The sequence below is a fragment of the Venturia canescens genome, chromosome 1 (assembly GCF_019457755.1).
Source record: "Venturia canescens isolate UGA chromosome 1, ASM1945775v1, whole genome shotgun sequence".
Classification (NCBI taxonomy): Eukaryota; Metazoa; Arthropoda; class Insecta; order Hymenoptera; family Ichneumonidae; genus Venturia; species Venturia canescens.
The window spans coordinates 36,578,996-36,606,224 of record NC_057421.1 but is presented as its reverse complement, the minus strand read 5'-3'; the positions used below and the strand labels follow the sequence as shown (position 1 = coordinate 36,606,224).

The following is a 27,229-nucleotide window of genomic DNA, read 5'->3' as shown; positions in this document are numbered from 1 at the left end:
GGATTGGATGATGGTCTTGTATTTTTAGACTCTTCGATAGGTAGTCCGCCGTATATCTGGATCTCGAGATATCCAGAATTCTTACACCTCGACCTTTTCGATACCAAAAGCTCCCGTATAACGCGTCTGAATTTATTAAAATATCGAATCAAATCTTCCAGTATGCCATGGAACATTTTTCAAGCGTTTGTCTATTTAATATCGGTGGAAGAAGTCTCGGGCGACAGAATCCTTTCGGGTTCAAATTTATCACTCTCCAATATTCAACTCGGAGAATAATCACGCGGCTCAATCATTCGAATCAACGGCTCCGTCGAAAGACCGGAACGCACACAAAATAAAAAACGAGCTTTCTCAACGACCATGAGCTTTCAGAGGCTCAATTATTTTCGCAAGTTCTGCAGAGCGAACGATAAAATTTACGTCGAACGTTATCTGATAATATCCTGGGGAGACGACGCTCAGTGCGAATAAATCGAGAGCTCGATCGATCCATAAAGTCGCCGCGGTGTCAATGGCCGCGCTTTCCGCGTCGTTCCGTATTAGCCTAATGAGCCCATACGTTTACATTTAAATGTACATATATATGAAATCGTCGAAAGGGTCTGCAGAAACGTAGCGACGCCTGAACACGTAATTGCTTGGCATCTGTTCTGCTCCTTTTCTTTTATTTGTCCCTGATCGTCTCTCATACACACTGGGCGTCGTCGTCGCAGCGTCGTTGTATATGTACGACTCGCGTCACTCATCCAAACGACTTCGCACACGTTTTAAAAGTCGCCTTTTCATCCCTCTCTGACCTCGTGAAAGCTTTTTATTCGCGCACGAGTATCATGGCCAAATCTTACGGGCATGAGTCGCGCGATGGGATGAGTCCAAGAGAGAGGAAACCAGTTTAATGGCGACACTTTGTCACATATACATGTACGCGAACAGAAATCAAAAGAATTGATGACGCATTCGTTATTGTAGAATCGCGATGAAAATGCGTTGACATTTGCTGAATCGACGAATCGACAAATATATTGAAACAAGTGATTCACCGTTTTCTCCCTTTTAATCGATAATGTGCGCATGGATATTTTTCACAGCAGGCGCATTTTCGTTCGGAATTCAGAATCGTCAATATCAATGAATGTTGATTCTTATCTTTATCTAAGATCATCTCCCATTGACGATACGCTCAAATTGATTTAGCTATCAGCCCACCAACGACAGAATCGGTTCAATCATTCCCGAGTGTTTGTTATAACCTTATTCGAATCGTGCAAGTCTCGCAGAGTTGAGCCCATACTTGAAGGAAAATACTGGAAAAACGTATTATAAGGAAAACAAAACGATGAACGCGGTGAAAGATGAAACAACAAAGAGGTTGGGAAGTGATCAATACATCCGGCATCCTGCCAGCACTGGATTTCCTTGGGAAAGAATTTCAATAAAGAGGTGCGATTGCTTACCCAAGTCCTCCTTATTACGAAGGTCATAATATATCACACAAATGACATTCTTTCATTTTTCTTATTTCAAACTAACCAAAAGCCCTGCCTGTCATTATAGCAATATAATTTCTATGAAAAACAAAGTCGATTATCGTAGTGTCAACTTTTTTGAATGAAAAAATTCTATCGCTGCAAAATTTTATCGCAAACACGATCGTGCATTGATTCGCATCAATAAGGTTTGTCAAAGTCATCGAGATAATACGACGACTGAGTACTCGACTTATATCTCGTTGAAGTTGGTCATACACCGTATGTGAATTTTAATATAATGTCCGCTTTATGTATAATTTCATGTTGATATTGACGTTCATAAATCGATGAAACTCTATCCGAAATACGGAATAAAAATGTGGATTTATCTTGAGATAAAGAAGTTGAGTCTCTGAGAAGCCACCTGTGTACTTCGAAGTGCCAATTTTTTGATAAATTTCTTTATATAAAGTGTAAGATCCAGAGCAAAATAATCGAGGACTCCTTCGGATTACCATTACAAAAGATTCTCCGGATTCAGGATAGCTGTTGAATTATATCGCCAGATAAGTTGAAAAAATTACGGGATTTTTTTTTATCCCTGCCATACATGGCTGCCTATTTCAGAGGAAAGATACACAATATCGATGTCACGTGAATAACTACGCGAAGGTAACAAAACGAGAAAGAATAAGATTCGAACGCAAAGTGCGAGATTTGATCGAACGATCTTGAAACGAAATAATAACGCAATCGGCCGACAACCAAGATTTTATCCTTCGAAATAACTCAATTGAAACTCCAAGTTTTTCGCGAAATGTTTTCATATCATACTAACTTTTGTTATCGCAAGAAAGGATGTCGAAAGTTTACCGCTTATTTTTTATCGCATCGACAAAAAGATCAAGGCCTGAGACTTTCATTAATCGTCACTCCGAATTTGAAAAGAAAATGGAGATCGTCGAAATGATTGTTAAAAATTAACCCTAATGTCAGTATGCCTGCTCGGTCAGTCATTCACGGATAGAAAAAAATAGTAAAAATTACTATGCTGCCATGGTATTGGAGTTCTGTATCGCCCATTTTGAAGGTTTTTACCAAAAATATTGTAATTCCCAAGTCAATTCTGAATGAAAATTTTTTAATTCCGTATTTTGTTGTGACAAAGGTTTAAACTGTGCTATTTTTTCCTAACATAGTTCACCAAGAAAAAGTTGTAAAATTTATGTTCACTCGATGATGAACTGTCAAGTAGAATTATTATGCCGTTTTGCTATACCGTTTTCATAATTGAAATTTACAGTTGAACATAGTAAAATTTTAGGAGCTCGAACACAAGCATCGATCATACGCCAAAGTGTTTAGAAATTTACTATGGCAAATAGCAGAATTTCATTCGCGATTGTACGATAATATACCGGTATACATGTGTACCGATGTATTTATTTTGACATCACTCATCAATTTTCATCGAGTCGCTTCACAAAAAATTACTATGTATATTCGTAAGAATTAATAAATATTATCGATATAGAAGCCTACTTCTATGGCACCATAGTAGTTTTCAGTGAAATTTTTTCTCCGTGTTGGTATAGGTCAATATCATGAAAGCTAACATGAACAGCAACCATAAAACCATATAGTCAATCAGTCATATAGACGAGCAGTAATCAAGTTTTTCAAAATATTACCTCGGTCAACCCAAAATGACAAACTTTCTCTGACGCATGCATACTATGTTAATGTATAATATATTTATCCACGGATTATTCGGCGTAGACGATAATATTGTGAAAAAATTATCAGCTCGTTATCAGCACTCGATTTGCTTGTGAGTCATTGGCCTGTGTGTATGTGCGACCTTGTTAGTGGAACGTACACCGGACTCCACCTTGGCAATGCATTTTTGAAATTACCAACCAACGATCAGCGCGTCCTCGGGCGATGGGGGAAGAATTTTGATTGAAATAATAAATAAGCGATGATGTAAAACAAAAAAAAACATGACGTTATTTCGCGGAGTTATTGACTGGGCAGTTTACTACCCTCCCGAATGCGAAACATACTTTACTTTTTCCTCAAAATCTCAATATCGATCGTACATGGGGCTGCAATCATTGTTTCATAGCGCCAATTGATGTATTGACGAATAGAGAGAAAAAAGCAGTGATAACGACGTGCGGTATTTCAGGATCAAATAGATTTAACCCTGGAACGACGACAGCCATGTGAATTGCGCTACGTCATACAATTCTTATTATTATTTAAACCAACCCCGGAATAAATTTCCGTATTGTGGCAATGGCTAGACACAGTTTCAAGGACGCTATAAATTGCACGATTGTCGTGAATTCCGACTTTCTACGCGTGGTTCGAATTTCGGGGGTTCACGCGATCGATAAATCATGGCGAACGGTAATATCAATCACCTTTTTGTGACAAAACTGCAAACGGAAAATCAAATTTTAGTCTTCCCTCTTTTTCAAATGCCGTTTGACCTTGCTCCGTTAATACTCCGAGAATATATTATAAACTGTATTGAAATATGAACAATAATATTGAAATAATTTCGATAACAGTGTACTGCGAAACGTGAAAGTATACGAAGATGATGATCTCACCTTTCGTATTTCACCTGCATCGAGTGGGTCGAGTTCTCATCCCAATAATTCTGTGTCTCCATCATGCTGCCGCATAGAACGGTGATGTCGCTCGTGGAATACGGTCGGTATATCCGATAAGCGTCTAATCGAAGTGACACACGTGCGTCAGCCGTGGGCTCGTAAAAACCACCAGATCGAAACACTTGTTTGGAAATCCGCCCAAATCGTTATATCTGCTTGTCTTTGAAGACGCAATCACAGAATTAAAGACGACATCAAGTATTTCCACGAATACTGAACGAGATAACGTCGAGAAAATATCTTTGTTTCGATTCGATCTTCAAAGACGGAAGGGCTCGACTATATCCGATCGACAATCGCGGACAAATTCAGAATTCAAAATCGCAATCGAACGAGAATGTGTGTAAATAACGTTGAAATTGTTTACACAAATGAACCAGCACCCATCGACACTGATATCAAATTGAACGAGAACTAAAAATACGTGAGCAAAAAAAAAAGCAACACTCTCACTATGGGTGCTGGGTTCCCATTGATTAATCAAATCACTTTTGTGCACTGGTCCACTACGCAGATTTTTGCTGACGCACACGCTGTAGAATATCGCCCTGTCACATGTAAATATCTATACACATATCTATGTATATATTAATATATAAGAAAATAATATATCGATATATGACTTTCAAAGTTGTTATCACTGGGATGCACGCGTCGAAAGGTTCTCCTCACGTTGCTCACTAAATTCACTCTCTACGTGGCTACGAAAATCCGTTTTTTCTTTCAGTTCTGTCGATATTTTTCTTCACAGATTATTCATTTGGTATTTGAATTGTTATGTTTATTTTGAATGTAATAACATGACAAATCGGAGCGTAGATTTAGCAGGAGCTCGGTGATAAAATAACAAAAGTATCAAAATAGAATATCGATCTTCAATTTCCCTTTCACACTCATTAATTCTCGCATTTATACAGAGCTTTTTCTTATACACGTTTTTGTTCGACAAATATGTATGAACGAATTATATTTGTGATGATATTGTAGCACGGAAAGAGTACGAAAAATCGCTCTCCTCGGCGCGAGTAAAAAAGTCAACGGTCGTTACGTTCGATGTTTGATATCGTTGACACTCGCGCTCGTGAGCTTTTCCACCACACTTGGTTACGAGCGTCTGGTCACGTCTGTCGCACAGTCGCATTATCTACTTCAGGAGTTTTGAGAGGGGAGTCGCAGGCGAGAATGCGACTCTCTCTCGCGCCAGCGCGCTCCCAAACTCTTTCGTCTCACTTTTTTCACTTCGCTTTAAAGACAGCTCGGTCGGTATCGTTATTTCAACCTATTATTTCGAACCTATTATAAAGAAGGATTAACGTACTGGAGCCCTTCGCTCTGCAGTTATTCCTTGCTTTTGAACTTTTCAGCCTATCAAACTAAGCCTAGAACTCAAAATGAGAATTTATCGCTTGACATTTATCGATTCTGAGATTTATTTTATCCGTAATGAAGCGTTGATAACCCTCGTAACGAAATGTGTTAACTTTTAGCGATCGAAATCTTTCTATCTCGAGCAAACTGGCAGGAATTATATATTTAAATCGATGAATATTTTGAGTAAATCTGCTTTTTTCAGAAACTGAATTCCATTCGTTTTAAGATGGAAGCTGTTAGATTCGTTGCTATAATGTCGAAAACGAAGAAGGCAAAAAAAAGTTGTGATTCATTAAAATACTATGGAAAGTCCCAGATTTGTGTTTATGATTCTGCATGAATATCACTTTTGGCTCGATCGAACTTTCGTGAAATTCGTGACGTGATGTTGGTTCCCACTCGGGACCTCTGTATCACTCTCTTTCTTACTCTTCCTCGTCTTTTTGTTACTCCTCTCCGTTGAACTGGTTCTCTCTCGAAGGTTTGTCGCTCGTGTTGCAGATTATACACCTTTTCACGTGATCAGATATGTTCAAGTGAGAGTGAGCGAGAGAGAGAGAGAGAGGCAGGGAGCATTAAGGGGGAGGGGCAGAGAGGCGGTGGGAGGAAGCCCTCGTCGCGAGTTCACCCGATAAGGCCGTTGACTCCGCTTTGCCCGCGAAATTCCTCGATACATCTACGACGACTAACACGACGAGAGCAGCGTGTTCGGCTTCGGGGCAAGTTCGGCCGGTGGTATGGTCAAGTGTTTTTTCATCATCAGCCCTGAATTTCACAGCTCAGGCGGGTTAAGAAGAAAAATGAAAAAAAGAGTCCCTATCCGAGCTCCAAATATGTTCTCTCTCTTCAATGAATTCCAAGTGGGGGGCGATCGTTGCTATACTAATAATAGCGACTCGCATCACTGCTAGCAAACCTATGACCAAAGTTTGGAGTTCACTTTCTACTGCACGTGTTTCCGCGTGTTCTCGTACAGCAAAAAAAACGAGTCCCTCAGTTGAAAATCGCAATTTTCAACTCCAATTACTCGCGGGAGAGCTAACGAAATTTTTTTCTCTTCGTCACGTCGATTCACTCGGTTCACGCACTCGCGATTCTCATCAGTCTGTCATTGAAATTTGATATTTCTTTTTTTCGATCGATAACATTGCCAATTACTTGGACATCGCTGTCAATGGCGCTTCGAAGCTCAAACGACCTTGAATCATCGAGATACTATAAAAGCCCTTTTTCAGAAACGGCCGGTGACTGGACAACTTTTTTCTTTCGTTTATGAGCGTTTGATAGATCAATGGAAATTCAGATTCGTGTGCGTACGCGTATTGTTCCCCGGCACGTTGCGGTGCACGTATAACATCGTCGCGGCCCAGTTCAATTCTCCCATACCGTCGGGGGGATACGCGACGGAATGAGAAGCAAAAAGCCCCGGAGAGAGTCAGAGTGAGAACGAGAGGGAATGAGCGAGAAAAGAATCGTCGTCACAACTTTGTGGTAGGAGTAATTCCAAAGAGACGCAGGTACGGCAACGTGTTTTATCGGGCCATGCGATTGATGCTTGATCCAAAGTCACAGCTCCGTCTAAATACAATTGTAAAAATCATCAATCTCGTACAACTAAATATTCGTTTAATTTCATGCCCATTGTATAAAAATGTTGGTTCTCTACCAATTATATTTCTAAAATAATAAAATTATTGTTTCCAAGCAAGTTTCGTCGTTTGAAATTTTCCACCACCTTTTCATCCACCTTAATGCGGTGCTGATCATTCGCGCGATTAACATTAATCATTTCATAAGGTTATTCATGGTGTAGGATGGTAGCTGAGATGAACACTCTTGTTGCCAGAGATATTATTTACGTGTTTTGATGAAAATGGAAAAAAAATTACAAAGTAACGGAAAATTTTGTTAGATTTCTTTGCTCCTGAAATGATGGCGTACCTCATTCGTTATAAAATACTAAATTGGTCGTTTCACTGATTGTATTCAGTTGTATAACGATAAGCAACGTTTAAACGTTGCACTCTCTCATCGTCGATTGTCTGGAGCTGATAACAATGAAAGGACAATGAAGCTCGTATAAACTTTTTTATTCTACTGCACGTTCGTTAGATTAGTCATTCAAATCTCCATTCATATTGTTTCTATATCATGTTATAATCACTGCAACCAATTACTGTCGGTTTCCTCGCTCAGTAATTTTTTGTTTTCATAGCACTAAATCCATTTTGTTGGACGAGAATTTGACGATTTTAACAATTTTCATGCTGCATGGCAAATACTTTAGTTCATTCAACGACCTCATGAAAATTTCCTATAAATCAAGCCAATCCCATAAGCCAAAAGCTGTCGTTTGATCAATTGGTAGAATTTATTTGATCGGACATATAATTATTTCGCTTTAATCTCAATTGCGTAAAAACTTGAGCGCTAATCGTTCGGGAGAACATTTATTAATATTTTGCTGCCTTAACATGCATGTCTGTAAAAATGATTTCGTCTTGAAATGAAACAAAAAAAAAATTTTGCAAAACCCAGAAATTTATTGCCGCTCGTATGGAACTAAATATTTTAAATGAAGGAGACGAGATTGGTTTCAATCAACGAAATTCTTTATCCAGTGCATTATTAACATGAGCCGTACAACATCATCGAATGTTTACCGAGCGAAAAAAAAATAAAAACAGAGATTGCGAGTCGAGTGTCGGGAATGAGTCTCTCACCCTCGTGATATTTTATGAGAAGCGCCACACGGCCAAAATGTGTCTCATCAGTGCGAATCGCTCATCAAGTCGGGCGGGAAAATTTTCGTAGTGAGTAGCCGATCCTCGATTTCAGAAACGGAATTTCGTAAATTTTTTTTCTACGATGAGAAATCGACCACTAAAGTTTATTTCCGAAAAAAAAGAGCTCTTCCACATTGGAACATGAGGAATCTCTCTGCGATTTCTATTTTTCATTTGTTAATTCAGGTCTGGTCCGGCCAAAAGAAATTGCAATCGAATGGCCCTGAAAAATGGTAGTGCCGCGTGTTCGAGCGCGTAGTAAATGTACCGAAAACTCGTTGGCAGGGTGATGACAAAAAATAGAAAAAAACAAGCCGTCTCGTTTCGCTTTCCCGACGAAAGTTCGCTTCAAGAACGGAGATTTGCTTCGCGGAACGCGTATACGAGTGAGGGAAAAAGGAAGGTGTTCGCGATAACGACGGCGGCGCTGAAGAGCTTTGAGACGATACTGAGGCCGCCGCTCACACGATATACATCGTTTGAAAAGAGGGGAAGGAAAACCCGCTCCGCAACTTCACCAACCACGCTATTTGACACGTGCGCGTGACGTCATGGAGCCGGTCACGCGAGCACCGTGTGCTTCTGGTCACGTGTACCGTCACGCGCTTCGGATCCACCTCTCTTTTCTCGGGCCTCCGTAAGCCGTAACCCTCCTTTTTTCGTCTTGTCCTCTACTCTCACCCTCCCTGCCTCGTTCTCTCCCTCTCTTTCTCTCGTTTTTTGTACCGTCGTCTTACATCGTTCGGAATAAATCGAGCCTTGCTGCGCCGTGCTCCCTCCTTTACCTGTCTCGAAACCACGCACGTTACGGTCGCTAGAAAATCAACGCAACATTTTTTTACAGACATTATTCGTCGTTGTATGGGAGGAATGATGGAATGTGAAGAAAAATGTGGCGATGCTTGATTCTTCCGAGCAGGAGTTCGAGATCGATTTATTCGCAAAAACAAAACTCCCTACTTAAGTAATTCGATGATTCGAGCATTGTTCCAACATTTTTCGGTGCTCGGTACTATGTAGTCGAAAATCTTGCGGTGTGTAACCCAATTAACGCTGACATGGACTTCTGTGAGAGCCAAACATACGCACTTGCGTACGAATTTAAGGAGCTTCGGTACAGAAGTCTAAATATTAAGAAATTTATCAAACTTGGTAATAATGTTTTTCAACATCAAGTGCGAAAACACAAATTTTTTCAAAATTTTCTTCTACCTAGTTATCGAGTAATTACGCATTAAAGCAGATTTCTTATGCCCGGAACGTATACCTATATATTAGGGTGGCTCAAAAAAATCAACTATTTTTTTTTTCAGGGTCTCCTATGAAAATATGTTAATTTATCATGTTTCAAGAGCCCCCTGCAAAAATCAGCTCTAAATAAAATATTTTTATAAATAATAATTTTATAATAAAAAATTTTTTTGCTCGATACAGCGAAATTTTGTACCGAAAAAACCAATGAGTTTCTGAAATTTTCAACTCAAAATATTCATTTGAGTTGAATTCATCAATTTGAATTTTGAGTTCCAATTAGTAAGATAATCGATGAAAATGCACTACGAAACTGAGGAAAAATCGTATATAACAATGGAGGTAATAGACCAGAAACACGGAAATTTTTTTACCGGTTTAGCAAACCGTGTTTGAGCCTGCGCTATTTTTGCTTTCATTCAATTATAAAGTACTTGTTCGCAAACAATCCGAAGTATTTTTGTTGGTAAAATCTACTTGATAATTATTAAAACAAATTGTTCAAAACATCACTCAGTATTGTACCAAATTCACTCATTATGATAGTCAATAAATGCTTTGATTAAACGGACATGCTCTATTCATAATTACATTTTCTCTGCTAACTAGCTCTCGTAATTGTTTGAATTGTTTAAATAAAAATATCGACCTATTGTAAAATCATATCTTGTTACGTCAGATTTTTCCTCCATCTCACTATGTATTTCTAACCATTATCTTACTTATTGAAAGTGAAAATTAAAATGAATAATCGATATAAATATTTAAAGGTCTCTCGAAGCATCGAAAGCAAAGCATATAAAAGATGAAATTAATTATGAGCGACCTTTTAAAATGAATATTTTGAGTTAAAAATTTCAGAAACTCATTGGTTTTTCTGGACAATATTTCGGTGTATCGAGAAATTCAAATTTCGACTATTTTTGGAATTTTTAAAAATCTTGAGCGACTTTTAAAAATTTTTTTGTTGACTTGATTTTTGGAGGGGGCTCTTGAAACATGATAAATTAACATATTTTCCCAGGAGACGCTGAAAAAAAAGTCGATTTTTTTGTTCCACCCTACTATATAAATGGAAAGACTATGCTTATACACGTGAACTTTAGTAATCAATTACTCGATAACTGTGTAGAAGAAAAATATTTAAATAACTGTATTGTCAAATTTGGCACTAAAGAATATGTTCACCAAATTTTATAAAATTCTGAACTTTTTGAAATTTTTTATGTTTTTAGCATGGTTTAACATGGCAACATTGTATCGCCGGTACCGAAACTCCTTAAGTAGTCTTGAAATTTGCACATATACAGCACACGTACGCAATCATTCACTTTGACAATTAGAGAAAGCTCCTCGCTGTTCACACAGGCGACTTCCATGGGGATTCCGGGTGACATAACCTGCAATACTTGGACGCATGTGGTATGCGTGTGATAACGTAATTGCAGCGACCTCTCTAACAACTATTATTACAAAAGTGAGATTGCAGGAATCGCGAATAATCCAGTCAGTTTGAAAAACGTTTTGTGCATGCTATGCGCTAAATAGTTCCTACTTTCTTCGCGGGTCCGATTCAACAAAAATATGCACCCATTATTTTAAGATTTTATCGATGCACATTGTTTGGAGAGCTGGAAGAGAAAAAATCTACTTTTGGTAACGGAACTTGAGGAAATATAAAAAATGTCAACTTTTTCTGAAACGCATCGAATCAGTCATAATTTATAAAAGTCTAGCTTTCATAGAATACCTTTCTTCTGGATTCCCGAAACATTGATTGGTAAAAAATTTTTATGATGTTGGTGTTCGTGAGAAATATTCAATGTTCATGAACTCGAACGTTTCATCATCAATCAGTTAAACGAAAAAAAAAATTCAGAAAAATGTTCGAAGAGTTTGATTTTTCTTTCGACTCTATTCGAACGTCTACATTATTTTTCAATATAAATAATATTTAGTTTCAATGAAAACTCGAGAAAAAAATAAAAAAAAAACATCGTAAATGAAAGTTTTCGGTGAATTCTAATTTTATGATTATTGTGTTAATTACGAATGATTTTATGATTTGTTTTCATGTTTATACATCAACGAACAATTGCGGTATTTGCGAAGACCTATTTATGGGTGAATGTGTCAAAATCGAAGAAGAAGGTGAGCATTCCATCGTTCAGAAAAGGATAGGTGTAAACGTGCATGAAATGTTTTCTATTTCTTGTGCCACCCGGAAAAAAAGTCATATCATATCTCCCACTTTCGTCTTTAAGGAAGTTGAGGCTGTACAGTCATTTTTTTTTACCCAAAAGTTATGACCTGTACCTTTCAAACGTTAGGCCAGTTTACAGTTTGGCAATGTTGCAAACACTTTAAAGAAAAGTTGGGAAAAAAAGACGAAAAACTGGTGAAAGCTCAGTCGAAAACACGAACGGTGACGATCCTAGCCTCAAAAAACTGCACGGGAAACAGATTATTATTAATATAATCTCAGCAAATCTCCTAATAAATCTGAAAAAATTGACATTATTCAGCAAGCCTTGCTCATGTTGCCCAAAAAATTTCATATTTTTAGCATCATTTTTAACGGAGTATCACTGAATGTGTCTTAACTTCGATAAGGTTACATGTTATTTGGCCCAAATTGTTAATGATTTTTCTCAGCAACGACGCTCCTAAACTATCTGAAAATTTAACTGATTTTTTTTTACACTTCACTTTATAAGATGCAATGGGTTTAAAAGCGATGATATGATTTTCATTCTAATGCTTTAACTTGCTTAATAATTTTGATTCATATCAAAACGTCCACGAAGCATCATAATAAAATGTAGTAGTTACTGGAAACACTTTGTTTGAAGAATAAATTGTCGGAAAAAAAATATTTCTAACCTCGAAAACACTCCAAAACACCAAATGTAAATATCGAATGTTAACTTTAAGAAAATTTGTACATTTTCAATTTTTGATACGTCTACATTTGCAAAGACTGTCACCACGTCAATAAATGAGAATAATGCCATCTTACAAAATGTTACATCAAGCGTTGGGATGGATGAAAATGAAACTACAGCTTTTAAATTTTCTGTGAAATATGTTGCAAATTGTGCAAAGGCTGTGTAAGGCGAGTCGATCGTGCAATAAATTCAATCAAAAGTAAGGGGCTTCTGTCGTTAATCGCGATCGCGAGTCTCTCTTCATAATGAAATATACAATCGCACTTCTCACGATCGCCCAACTAGGATGAGATGGCCTTGACTCAATTGGAACATTCACTTGTAATTATAGAGTAAGTCACATTCTCCTCGCACAGTACGCCCTGTTTTCCATTATTTTGCGACAGGTTAAACAAGATTCGTCCGTGATCAGGGCTCGTCGATAGTACACCTCTCGTGAGTCGATGAATAACGTCAAAGTGCAATATAAAAGACGTACACACCCAGGCTTTTTTTTTTGCATTAATAAAAAATTTTCAACTTTTTTCATTCCCATACTCAGTAATGGAACACATTCCTCTTTCTTTGAAATCTGGAACGCTTGTAACATGGAGATATCACGAAACAGTGAAATTCTTCGTAATAAATTCAACAGACGACAATGATGCCAAACTCAAAAAGTTACTAAAAAAATAATATTTTGGCAGATTTGAAAACCTCTTGGACACACGCGATACTACACGGAGAGACTTTTATAGCGAAAATTACTATGTTTTTATAGCAACTTCGGACCACTTCGATATTGTAATAATAATTGCTACAGAGTGTGTCAAATAATGCAAAAGTTTGGGGAACCATTACCTCAGTTCATAGTAAATAACGCGCTGTACTATATCAAAAATTAACACCGAGCGAATTTTTATCAAAAACATAGTAATTAATGAAATGATTTGATGAAAATTTAGGAGATAACATAGCAGTCGTTTCTCTGTGCTGTACGAAAAAATTGCATAGCTTCGTATTTTCCCTTTTACCGCACCGAATTTTGCTCAATAACACAGCAAAATTCATGCGTCCACCAATTATATGAGGCGTTGCGAGTATATAAACATGAAAATCAACCAGTGGCACATCATTTGTGAATATCGATACATCATTTGATGTAAGAATGTCGCAGACCTAAATTTTGCCTGTCGTGCATGGTAAAATTTGAGAGAACTGCTTTCGGCATCAAAATTACTATGCACTGTGGTGAAATGTAATGAAATGGCGATATAGAACAGCGCTGCTACAAAACATAGCAAATTTTTCAAGCAAATTCATCCGAAATATTAGTATAAAAGTCTCTCCGTGTAATTTCTATTCCGAGTAGCCTAAGTACCCGGTATAAAACTACATGACGCATGCTAATGAGACGAAAAATAGCATCGTATGAGAGGAACTTGCCTAATCGATGTAGAAAATTTCAAGACTATGAGCACAGTGATTTTGCTGAGACTAGATGCACTGTTCAGACTCTACCTTGTCCATACTTGAAATGCACGAGGCATAATCTTATATGAATAACCCAAAATATCGGGAATACTCGTTAATCACGCGGATAAGTATACGTGAAGTTGAACGTTTGATTTTTTATTTCTTACAAAATGCTGTTCCATTGAAGCGCCTGTGCGCCCGTGTTGCTCGCGCGTGTCGAGAAGGGTAAAGCGTGATCGAGCGCGTGACTTTGCAGCCGAGGCGTGCCCTTCTCCTGATCACGTGGAATGTAACGCGGCACTCTCACTCTGTCGAAATACCTACTATATAAATTATCGCACAACGTATGTATATAGAAATAAAACTTATTATAACATTTGATAAATGCAGTTATTTGAAATAAAACTCGTAACATTCAGATTTAATGCTCAAAAATAAATGAGAAAGCTGTAGCAGTCGATAAATTTCCGATAATTTTCTTTCATTTATTTATTTTCTTTCATTCATTAACAACGTTAAATAAATGTTGTTCTCTTATAGACAATGCAAAAAATAATTTGTTCAATCCTCAAGATGTACGCTGCCGAGCAAAGTATGGAATTACAGGAGAAAAATCCATAACGCAGAGAAAGTCTGATAGCTCTTTGAAGAATCAAGATATTTCAATTTAACAAACGGCGTCTTGAAGAGGACAAATATACATCCAAATATTTTTTACGATTTTTTTTTATCTGGTACGCATTTTTGAAAATGGCCGATTTCTCGTTAAATTTTGTTATTACAACCTTGAAAGGAGGAGCAATGGCTTTAATTCCGTTTTTAAAAAAATTTCATATACGTTTTTTTTGCAGAGTTTTGTATTTTTGCCTGGAAAAGATTATTTTTAGAAAATATGGACAAACACGAAAATTTCGGAACACGAATGGAATTGTTAAGACGGGAAAAAAGTGACATAAGATCGTTCTTTTTTATAGAGAATTGGTTTGATTAAAAAAATTAAGCTCCCACAATAGAATGAGATTAATGTACTTCCGATGATAATTTTTTTTTCCTTTAATCTCCGTAAATAAGTTAATTTGTAGTTGTGAAAGTTAGTTTCCATTCCCCTCTCGCGATATAATTCGAAGAAAATGTACATACTTGACGTATAAATTCAAACCCGAGGGACGGGTTTGCAGAGCCTACCCGCAGGTATTAGCTAGGAAGGGCTAAAGTGACGATTAAAATTTCAAGTTAATATTCATGAGTATCAAATAATCCCATAATGTGTTGCGCGAAAAAAAATCGCGAAAAAACGCGGAGCCGCAAAAACTCGCGAAAAACCTCGATAAAACCGGAAAAACGTGAGACAGTGTAACAACGTCGACTTTGCGGGATCTATCGAAATGGATCGCAAAAATATGGATCCCTTCAATCCGTGAGAAACCAGAAAACGCGTACAGAGTCTTGGAACCGCGAAGAATTGCAAAGATCCGCGGAATCGTAAAAAGACGCAGAAGCGAAAACTCCGTGACATGAGAAACTCCAAAAAATCGTGGAACGGCACGAGACACCGTGAAAAGCCGCCAAATCGTGAAAAGACGTAAGAAAAAGCAGGTCTGCGATATCCAATGAACCGCCAAACTGCGTGGACATCACAAATCCGCGAAACCGCGGGAGGTCGCGGAACCGCGAATGAACCTAAATACAAAAATTGAGAGCGAGGAGAGGACTTTTTAAAAGTGAACAAAAAAACATCAAGTATATATTAAAAACCCGCAAACATTTCTATAAAATTACAACTCAAACTAGTTTCTACTACTTTTAAAGAAAAACTGTTTTACAAAGTCTATTGTTGTTTTCGAAAAAATAAACTCACATCGTTTCAATCAAGTCAAGTATGCGTGATATTTTATTTTCAAATTTTTTTTCGAAACATTTACTAAAAAAATTATAATTTATTGAACCAAATCTTGGCATGGATGATTTTTACAAACGTGCCTCGCCTCATTTTAAAAGTTTCAAGAAAAGATTTGAAAAGTCAACACCACGCGTACTTGGCTTGATTGAAATGACCTGGGGTTATTTGTTGAAAAAAAAAGAAAAAAACAGATTTTATTCAACAGATTTTCATTTAAAAGTGATATCAACGATTTGGAGTGATAATTTTATATGGAAGGTTGCGCCTTTTCAATATTTTGCATTCTTTTTTCACTATCAAAAAATTTTGCTTTAGGTTAATGTGACTCAAAATGTGGTAACACGTGTTTCACGATTCTGAATCATCGGAAACTCCTTCGCCTCAATTAATGTCATGCATGGGTATGAAATATCGGCTGTTCTTTTTCCCTCAATGTTTATCACGTTTGATCAAAACCTGACAAACATTGGAACAAAAAAATGGAATGACAACACGTCCTATAACCATTCGATGCAAAATATGAAGTTCAAAAGCCGGATCACAAGAATATTCTTGAATCACGTATACTCATCATCTATATTTTGTTATGAAAAATTTTAAATACTTAAGGTATTACTGGATGGATAGCCCAGCCGATAAATTGTACCTGATCGGAATTTCCGTACTGCATGATGCAATAAAAATCTGAAAGAATTCAGCAACATTTGGAAAATTATGAACTACTATTATCAATAATAATATTTCCCAAAAGTTATTAATAAATTGTTTAAATAAATATTTTTTTAACAATTTTACAGTAAACACTTGTTTTTTTTTTCACGAATGGAATGTGCGCATTTTTCTGAGTGCTCATGATTTTTTTCAGAATTTTCGTGGATTTTTGAAATTCCCTTTTTTCAATTTTTTAAGTGGCTCTATTTGTACATTTTTGATTCAGTAATCTTGAGACTTTTCAAAACTAATTGTAAATATGTCTTCTAAAACATATCCAAAATTCAAATTTTTAAAAATTTTTTCCAAAATTTTTTCAAGAAATTTCAAAAATCCACGAAAATTCTAAAAAAAATCATGAGCATTCGGAAAAATACACACATTTGATTCGTAAAAAAAAACAATAGGTCACCGCAAAATTATTGAATAATTAATTGTTTAAACAATTTGTTATTAACTTTTGGGCAATATTATTATTGATAATTGTTGTTCATAGCTTTCCAAATGTTGTTGAATTTTTTCAGATTTTTATTGCATCACGAAGTACGGAAATTCCAATCAGATATAATTTTTGGTCGAGCTATCCATCCAGTTATACCTTAATTCAATTTTCACTAACGAATCGATCAACTCGATATAGATAATACAATTTAGTAAATCGATTTTATTGAAATATTAATCGAATTATTTGCTATTGAAATGCGAAAGAAAATTGTTCAACAAACGGTTAGACGATTTTCGAGATAAGATTTCGAAGTGGAGCTGAGAACATTTCTACAACTGCAATCGTTTGACTTTTCCAAAAAATAGAAAGAAAATGGCTGTTTTTCGGAAGAGACACTGCGATTTCAATATCGAGCTTTTTCATGTGTGAAGAGGGGGTTAAAACGATATCACACGCAAAATTTGAACTGCGACAAATGAATTTTTCGGTGTCGCAGTCATCATTTTATGTCGCTATTCCACGGCTTATCTTGAGCTGATGGACCAATTTATTGATTAAAAAAAATACTACAATTTTCAAAAAAAGAAAACATCTGTTTCAATTTTAATATTTTGTAGCATATTCTCAGCTGAATAACATAATTTCGCAAATTTCAAATAGAAAAAAAGTGCATTTTATGTTTGCATAACATTTCATATGACTTTTTTAGAGTTTTTCCATGATGATTTTTCTCAAAATAGGAAAAAACATAGAAAAGTCGTTTGAGGGAGCGCTAAATATTTTTTTAATCTTAAATTTTGGGAAAGTCACTTTTTTTACATGTACTAAAATTCATCTTCGGCCCACAAAAATCGATTTTTTTTTAAGCACCCTAGTGAGTATATTGATGAATGTCCTCAAAATAACCAGGAATCATCAAAGTGTACATTTTATATGAACTAGGGTGCATCCCGCGCGCTGAAGCGCGCGAGCGGTTTTCTGGTAGCGCTGAACCGCTCCTTTTATTGCGACAGCATCTTGAAGCCAACCTATTTCGGAGCAGTTCAATAAGAATAAACACGAGTACAGAGGGATGGCTCCATATTTTTCGATTTCTAGGCATATTCTTCTACTATTTTCGATGCTAGGTCGACAGCTCCACAATTTTCGATATCTACCCAAGTAAAAAATTACACCTTGGCTCCCCTCTGACTCCTAAGTGACTACTGTATGTCGAGTCTTTGGGTCCACGGTGTGGCTGATACTCAGCTACGGTTTGGCAAAAGTCTGGCGTTTCCAGATCACACTATCGATAGGTGTGTTTTTTCGAATTTTTGGAGCTTCCAAACATAGTTTCAGTCCATTGCAGGCTCTTTGAACTCAAAAATCTGAGAGTTTTTTGAAGAAAAAAATATATTGACCTTGAATTTTGTCTTTGTCCTTGGATAATCGTTGACCGAGTCGATTTATCGAAAAGTGATATCGGTCGTCTTTTATAGAGCGTTGAATTCTCTACAAAAATATGCCAAGAACTTTTTGGTATCTTATGGGAAATCGACAAGAGCGATGCGCACTAACTTAATATTAATATTAAGGACTCATGTTTTAGCTGGTCTATTTTGATATTTAAACGAAACTTGTGAGCTTGGTTTCGAACGAAAATAAAAATTATTTTTTTTTTATCACCCCAATATCTAATATTTTTCTATATGTAAGCTGTCTGTCACTTTTTGTGATTCAAAGAAGAGGAAATTTTTCTATTATAGAATTCTGCCTTTCATTCAATATTACGGATATGTTTAATTACACAGGCACACAAAATAAAAAAGTTGGATGTGCGGCGGATACCGTAATACTTTTCCTACGTATTTTTAACTATCAAACCAATATTCGAGGTTAAAATTCAGATCCTGTGTACATTTTTTCGATAACTTCAAAAAATAATGTAAATAGCCCATTATTCTCATTAAGCGTCATCTAGATCGCTATTTTAATCTATTTTAATCTTATTGTATTTATTTTTCATTTACATTAACACTTTGAGGGAAGGTACATATATGTACCACGTTCTTTCTCAAGTTTTTTCCTTTTTCTCGTTGTATTTTGCAATACATTTATACTTTTAAGTACTTTATAGATTCTTCAGGGCTCATATATTATGAGATACTTATGAGAAAAAATAATTTAAATATAAAATACATGTTTTTTTTTCAAAACAAATTGGGTTATTCTTAAAAGGAGTCTCCAAGTGCTTAAAATTTGTTTTACCTGTACTTGATATTGAGTACCATCATTTTTTTTAAGTTTTTTCCGCACGCTCGAATTTTCAAAAAAATTCTTCAAATTTTCCAAAATTCAAACTTGATCTAACAGTCTCCATATTACGTCCGCCATCTTAAATTTTTCAATCCTGATACAAGAATCGTAATTAACGATCCCAAAAAGCGTTAGATTGTCTATCAGTTTTGAAAAAATTTCAATAGAAAAGTGTTCCCTTCAATGAGTTAATGATGTTTGCACTTTTTCAACTTTTATTTGTCATTGGCAGGAATTTCTAGAAATAACGTCTCACGTTCTTCTTTCTTACCGTATTGTCGAAATTTTTTTTTTTTCTCTTCAAAGAACATCTTTCAATTTCCAGTATCATAAAATACGACGCCTATCCTAATTTCAGCCCTTTAGAATATTTTTTAGAGGTCGCTCATCGCGATTCTCTATTTCCCATTTAAATAATCCGGGAAGCACATCACTGGCGACTTTTAAATTTTGCAACTCGTGGACCGGTCAATGTAAGATAATTCCCACAACAGGTGTTTGTAGAAAATCGAGTGCTCTATAAAAAAGGTCTCTTGCCACTTTTTCAGCGAAACTGTTAGATTTATCACGATACGTTATAGGAACTTTTTTGAAGATCACGTCATTCTTACAAAAATTATCTCATAAAAAAATTCAGATTGTCATAAATTAATAATTTACTGTATTCCGAATTCATTGTTTGGAGGGGAATGACTTTTTTCATTGAGTGGGGTCATCTTGACAGCATGCATTATTGAAAATCTGCAAGCGTACATATAGAAATGAATAAACATAACAAACGCCCATATGAAAAAAAGAATGTTCATTTCAGATTTTTTTTTAACAATCTGGGAAACGTTGGCGGTGTTCTTGAACAACCTTCATAAAATGCTGCAATTGTTCCTCATGATTCATTAAACAATGATTATATCGTTCTATTGACGCAATACTACACTCTGCAACACCGTTCACCACCCTCAGATTTGTAAAAAAATTCCACATTCTCTTTATATCTTTGTGGTTAGACCACAGTGAAATATCGACTCCCAGGAAGTCGTGGGGTACATGAAAGTTTTGAAAAATGTCAGCGAATCTTTAGATACAAACTCACTTAAATCCTTCCTTAAACTTTTTTCTAATAAATCAGAACAAAGCAAAGTCAACCGAAGCGAACGCGTAAAGTGAAGTGGAGTGAAGTAAGCAATAAGTCTTTCCGTTCCGCCGATAACATAGGACCTACATTTACGGTGTAGCTCCAGGCGATTTTTTTAATAATAAAAAAAATTATTTGACAGAGAATTAAAAAAATTCTAACGTCTTTTAGAATCTCCATCCATAGTAAACATTACAAAGTATTTCCAAATAATAAACGCCATTCGCCTTCAAACAATGAGTTCGGAAAGCAGAAAATTATTAATTTCTGACAATCTGAATTTTTTTTGAGATAATTTCGATGAGAATGACGTGATTTTTAAAAAAGTTCTTGCAATGTATTCTGATGAATCTAACAGCTTCGCTGGAAAAGTAGCAAAAGTTAAAAATCTACTATCGGTTCAACTTTGACAGTGAATAACTGTTGAAAGAGAATATTTATTACCAAATGATAAGAGATTTTTTTTATAGAGCGTTCGATTTCCTACAAAAACCTGTTTTGGGAATGATCAGACATGGACCAGTCTGCAGGTTGCAAAATTCCAAAGTCGCCAGCGATGTGCTCCCCGGGTTATTTACATGGGAAACAGAGAGAATCGGGATGAGCGACCTCTAAAAAATATTTTAAAGGGCTGAAATTTGGACAGGCATCATATTTTATGACACTGGAACAATTGAAGGATGTTCTTTGAAGACAAAAAACAATTTTTTTATTGACACACCCTAATGTCTGTAAATCGACAAATATGGGGCCGTCGATCTAGACATCGAAAACCGTACAGAAATATACCTGGACATAAAAAACTATGGAGCTGCCGACCTAGACATTGAAAACCGTAGAGTTTATCTGGACATCAAAAGCTCTGGAGCCGTCAACCTAGATAGCGAAAACTATGAAGAAATATACCTGGACATCGAAAACCATAGAAAAATATACGTACAATGGAGTTGTCGGCCTAGAGATCGAAAACCGTACAGAAATATACCTAGACATCAAAAACTATGGAGCCGTCGACCTAGACGTCGAAAACCATGAAGAAATATACCTAGACATTGAGAACTATCAAGCTGTCGACCTAGACGTCCAGAACCGTAGAGAAATGTATCTAGACATCGAGAACTATCAAGCCGTCGACCTATACCAAGAAAACCATGGAGCCATCGACCTAGACATCAAAAACTTTGCAGCCGTCGACCTGGATAACGAAAACTATGGGGAAATATACCTGGTCATCGAAAACTATGAAACCGTCGTCCTAGATAGCAGAAACTATAAACAAATATACCTCGACATCGAAACCTACGGAGTCCTTAACCTAGATAGCAAAAGATATGAAAAAATATACCTAGGCATCGAAAACTATGAAGCTGTCGACCTAGACATCGGAAACTGTAGAGAAATATACCTAGGCATCGAAAGTTATGGAGCCGTTAACCTAGATAGCGAAAACTATGGGGAAATATACCTAGACATCAAAAACTATGGAGCCGTCGATCTAGACATCAAAAACTATGGAGCCGTCGACCTAGACATCAAAAACTTTGCCGCCGTCGACCTCGATAGCAAAAACTATGAAGAAATATATCTAGACATCAAAAACTATGAAGCCGTCGGCCTAGACATCGAAAACTATGGAAAATTATACCTGGACATCGAAAACTGTGGAGCCATCAATCTAGATAGCGAAAACTATGGGGAAATATACCTAGACATTAAAAACTATGGAGCCGTCGACCTACACTTCGAAAACCATGGAGCCGTCGATCTAGACATCAAAAACTTTGCCGCCGTCGACCTCGATAGCAAAAACTATGAAGAAATATATCTAGACATCAAAAACTATGAAGCCGTCGGCCTAGACATCGAAAACTATGGAACCGTCGACCTCCTAGACCTCGAAAACCATGGAGCCGTCGACCTAGATATCAAAAACTTTGCCGCCGTCGACCTAGACATCGAAAACCATGAAGAAATATACCTAGGCATCGAAAACTGTGTGAAAACTGTATGAAAACATACCTAAACATCGAAAACTGTGGAGAAGTATACCTGGACATCTGAAACCATGGAGAAATACACCTAGATATCGGAAACTATGGAGTTGTCGACCTAGACATCGAAAACCTTGGAGGAATATACCTAGGCATCAAATAACATGGAGAAATACACCTGGACATCGAAAACTATGAAGCCGTCGACCTAGACATCGAAAACCGTTGAGAAATATACCTAGACATCAAAAGTTATGGAGCCGTCAACCTCGATAGCGGAAACTATGAAAAAATATATCTAGACATAAAAAACCAAGGAGAAATATACCTAGACATCGAGAACTATGGAGAAATGTACCTAGATATCGAGACCTATCAAACCTAGGCATTGATAACTATGGAGAAATATACGCAGACATTAAAAACTATGGAGCCGTCGACCTAGAGGTCGTAAATCACGTACAAATATACCTAGACATTGAAAACTATGGAGCCGTCGACCTAGACGTCGTAAACCACGTAAAAATATACCTAGACATAAAAAACTATGGAGTCGTCGACCTGGATGTTAAAAACTATGGAGAAATGTACCTAGACATCGAAACCCAAAGAAAAATATACCTAGACATTGAAAACTATGGAGCCATCGACCTAGACTTCAAAAACCTTGGAGAAATATACCTAGACATCGAAAACTATGGAGCCGTTGACCTAGACGTCGTAAACCACGTAAAAATATACCTAGACATAAAAAACTATGGAGTCGTCGACCTGGATGTTAAAAACTATGGAGAAATGTACCTAGACATCGAAAACCAAAGAAAAATATACCTAGACATTTAAAACTATGGAGCCGTCGACCTAGACATCAAAAACCTTGGAGAAATATACCTAGACATCGAAAACTATGGAACCGTCGACCTAGACATCAAAAACCTTGGAGAAATATACCTAGACATCGAAAACTATGGAGCCGTTGACCTAGACATCGAAAACCAAGGAAAAATATACCTAGACATTGAAAACTATGGAGCCGTCGACCTAGATAGTGGAATCTGGAGCCGTCGACGTAGACAGGAAGTAGAAACGTCATCCTGGGCATCGAAAAACATGAAGTCGTCAACCTAGACAACAGAAGCCATGTAGTTGTTGTCGATCTGGGCATAAAAAATCACTATTAAGTCGACCTGGATTTTGACTACCACAAACCGTCGACCTCGTCACTGAAATTTGTAAAATTAACACGAAATTTCGGACCTTGAGAAAATTCGTATATTTTCATAATCATCCTACGATAAATCTATTACCATTCGAAGTACGAAATAAAAAGCAATTCGCATTTCAATTCAATGTAAATATTATTTCCTATTTTCGTGCTGAAAAAAACTGGAGCCTGAAAAACATGGGTTATGTTATTTTACACTCGAATACGAATACTTTTTTATTTGAATGTGCTGTTTCTCTGTGGGCCATGTAATTAAACGCTGTTGGTTGATATAATCAACTGCGCATACACGAACTGTCAATCTGACAGTTGAAACTATCAAACTAAGAGCAGGACTTTAAATTCGAGATTTCAAAGCGACCAATCACAGCACGAATAAAGAGGCTTCAAGAGTTCGATATTTCGATATAATTCGATACATTTCGAGCTCATGAACTTTTTATTAGAGGATAATCGTAATCAAAATGAACATTGACGTATATGTATAGTAAGAACATAGTACGATCGATAAAAATATAGTAAGAGTGGATATAATATTTTAAAATTCGATATCTCAAATCCGGATGATTGGCTGTTATCGGAATCATTTTTTGGGTTCATTTTTCATCAACTTTGAAGATGTTATAGGGAAGACCCCCAATTCGCAGAGTCCCTCTGGAAGCTATATTCAAAAATATTTTATTCGAAACACAGTGTTATAATTTTACGGAATTAATATCACCAAATGAGGAAATCGTTGTAATTGACGACTCCCAACCATTGGTCAGCCTCTGTTTCTGTGTACGAGTGGGAAGCACGTTTTCCTCAATTGAGGGCCACCCATTAAGTAGTTTACCTTACAGCAATATTCGTTTCGAAGCTCGCTAGATTTTCTCGTGCTTCATGCAAATCCTTGTTTTTTCATGTATTCGTCGAAATCAAATTTTCGACTGACAAACGTGTGAGACGTTCCTTTTGTTTTTAGAAATAAAATGATTGAATAGGGTATTTTACACCATGTAAAAAAATATATAAAAATGCATGATTATGATAGATTTCGTAAAAAGTAAACGAGAAACGTCAATATTTATTCACAAAAATGCAATGTAAATTTTATAATTCAATTTTAAAAATCGTCTTTTTTCATCTGTTCTTCAAATGTCTGAAACGCCATCCACCATATTGGATTCCTACGTGACGTCACTCCGATAATAAACAATCTAGATTCTTATTGTGCGCTCTGTGTTATTTTGAAATTTTACAAGTTATTATGCACGTTTGTGGACTTTTATCATTCATGTGATTAAAATCGCATTATGGAAAAAGGTTTTGTGAAAGCAGAAAGTACAAATCTACTAATGATAAATATGGTGATGGTGGCGATGAATCCACAATTTTTGTAGCATTTTTACACTTGTATTAATTGCATTCAGACACGAGACACCAATGATATACCACTATAACTTATTAATTTTACAAATCTTATTATTTGGTCTTTCGCAATTGTATTGTTTACTAACGGAGTGACGTCACAAACCGAAACAACATGGCGGCTAGCGTTTCCGCGCGAAAATTGAAAATCATAAATAAAAAATAGTTTTCAAGACAGTTTCCGGTCTTATAAAATTGAAATAAAAATTCTACTGGTTTAAATAATAAAATGAATGTACCATCATGAAAAGCGAAGCACAATAAACGTGTCGTGAAATGAAAAATAAAAATTACTTTTATTCACTTGTTTTTTTTAGTTTCCCGTCAATTGACACAACTATATTTCGATCATTGCTTTGTTTACAAGCTTCCTTGGCATCGAGAGGTCTTTATCGTTGCAAAACTGGTTTCACTCCGGATTTGTTCAGTTTCATTATCAACACTTATATTGGGGGAGGGTAGGGGGTTCAAGAAGGCAATGTCGATTAAAACTCGAGTTCGCATCGATCGAATGTCTGGTATTGTGGGTACTTGTTTCATTACAAATTTAATTACCCGAGACCTACGCGTTTGTAATGTATTCGTTCAATTTCAATATTGGAAACAATTTCAACGAGTTTTAATCACAGAGTTATTCAGGCATGCTCACAATATTTTTTTCCTCTTTGTTTACTTGAAAATTACAATCTGTTACGCACTATAACATTGGATAATTTTGATGATTCGATAGATGACAGATTTTGTTGTTTTATTTTTTTTTTCAGTTTTGAAGGCCAGTTTCTAAGTCTGCACTCGTAATTTGTGCACAGCTTGTGCGCAATCGTTTTCACTGAGGTCAGTATTTCGAGGTCCTTGTGAAACCTCTGTCATAATTTGGAAACAATTCATCGTATAAAAAAAAACTTTCGAAATAAAATGTCGGTTCGTCGACTTTGTTGACAGTCTTGTATATTTTAGACTTGTGCTTCCCTCTCCCGTCCTAAAAAAAGGCATACCAACAGTGAATGTATCCTTCTTCATTTACCAATCTTCCAGGATTGGTAAATATTGACGTTTGATCAGTGGGCCATTATTTCACTGCAATTGGCATCTGCATTGAAGATTGTCAATTAAAATTATCCTGGACATTGAAAAGTATCTCCCTAGAGAAATGAATCAATTCTATTGAAGCTCACCCTCTAATAATACAATAATAATAATAACAATGAGCATAATAATTACACAAGTTATAATGTTTTTGTTTGTTTCTAAGAGGACTAATTCTGAAAAATAGATGCGAGACATAACGCAGATGCATCGAAGGCCCAAAAAACCAGTTGAATACTGTAAAAATAATTTTAAAAAAAATTTTCGAGCGCAATAATTTCAACGTCATACATTTGGCTCGTGTCTCAAGACTCGGATTGTTTCGTGGTAGGGATTAACTTTTCTGTACCGTGTATCTCCCACGCGTGGCGCTGTTGCAACAACTTTCTCATCCCCTCCTGCAATTCAACGCACTATATAGCCTTCTTCGTGATCGCGTTCAGAACGTTTTTCTATCCTTATTTTTTACTTTTTCTCTCCTTATTTTTCATGCGACACGTGACCGACGAGTCGATGGCGATAACACGTTTTACCAGTGTTCCAAGAATCTAAAAAATAAGTCATCGTGTGGAGTATACGTGCGTTGACACTTCAATGCCATTTATTCAGTATATCATTTAAAATTCCCATTTATCTACGGATCAATTTTGTTTCGCGACAAACAGTGAAACGGTGAAGTTGACTAAATATGGAGAAAAAAATAGTGCAGATAAACTGCAACATCCATATTTGAGAATGTCCTTCGGAGAATGAACAGTAATTTACATGACGAAGATTACGACGAAAATTGAGGTGTGAGGAAAATATACTATACAAGAGATCTACATGTTTTTAAGGAAATTCTTCGATATTCATAAAAACTCTGATGAAATTCATATTCATTTTATAATCGACTATGAACCGCAGGTAGCCAGGGCAAGCGTTTATCAAACGTGTTTTTTTGGCTTTTGTGTTGAACTGGTTAGAATTAACTCCTTCACTGCTAAACGATTTGAGAGTAAAGTGGACATTTTTGGTACTCGAGCTCGAGACGACGGCGCAAAAAAATTTTCAACTCGTGGAACATA

General features: G+C 36.3%; 1 protein-coding gene and 1 long non-coding RNA gene across 5 annotated transcripts in view; one reads left to right on the top strand and one right to left on the bottom strand.

Moving 5' to 3' along the window:
- The window catches only part of LOC122413195 (transcription factor cwo-like), a 34,685-nt gene extending 25,957 nt beyond the window's left edge, over positions 1–8,728 (bottom strand). The window contains exons 1-2 of one of the 4 annotated variants that reach the window (XM_043423368.1): positions 5,957–7,544; positions 4,094–5,449 (exon numbers count right to left, since the gene is read on the bottom strand). In XM_043423368.1, coding sequence (XP_043279303.1) covers positions 4,094–4,158 — 65 coding nt within the window. In that variant the 5' untranslated portion in view covers positions 4,159–5,449; positions 5,957–7,544. Of the gene's footprint in view, positions 1–4,093; positions 5,450–5,956; positions 7,545–8,250 lie in introns of those variants that run through there. The other 3 variants (XM_043423375.1, XM_043423383.1, XM_043423401.1) reach the window with 3 other exon arrangements.
- Positions 1,139–26,025, top strand: LOC122413237 (uncharacterized). Its single transcript, XR_006261530.1, has 2 exons — positions 1,139–1,443; positions 25,841–26,025. It is a non-coding gene; the product is annotated as an uncharacterized lncRNA (long non-coding RNA).
- Positions 26,026–27,229: the final 1,204 nt, after the last annotated feature.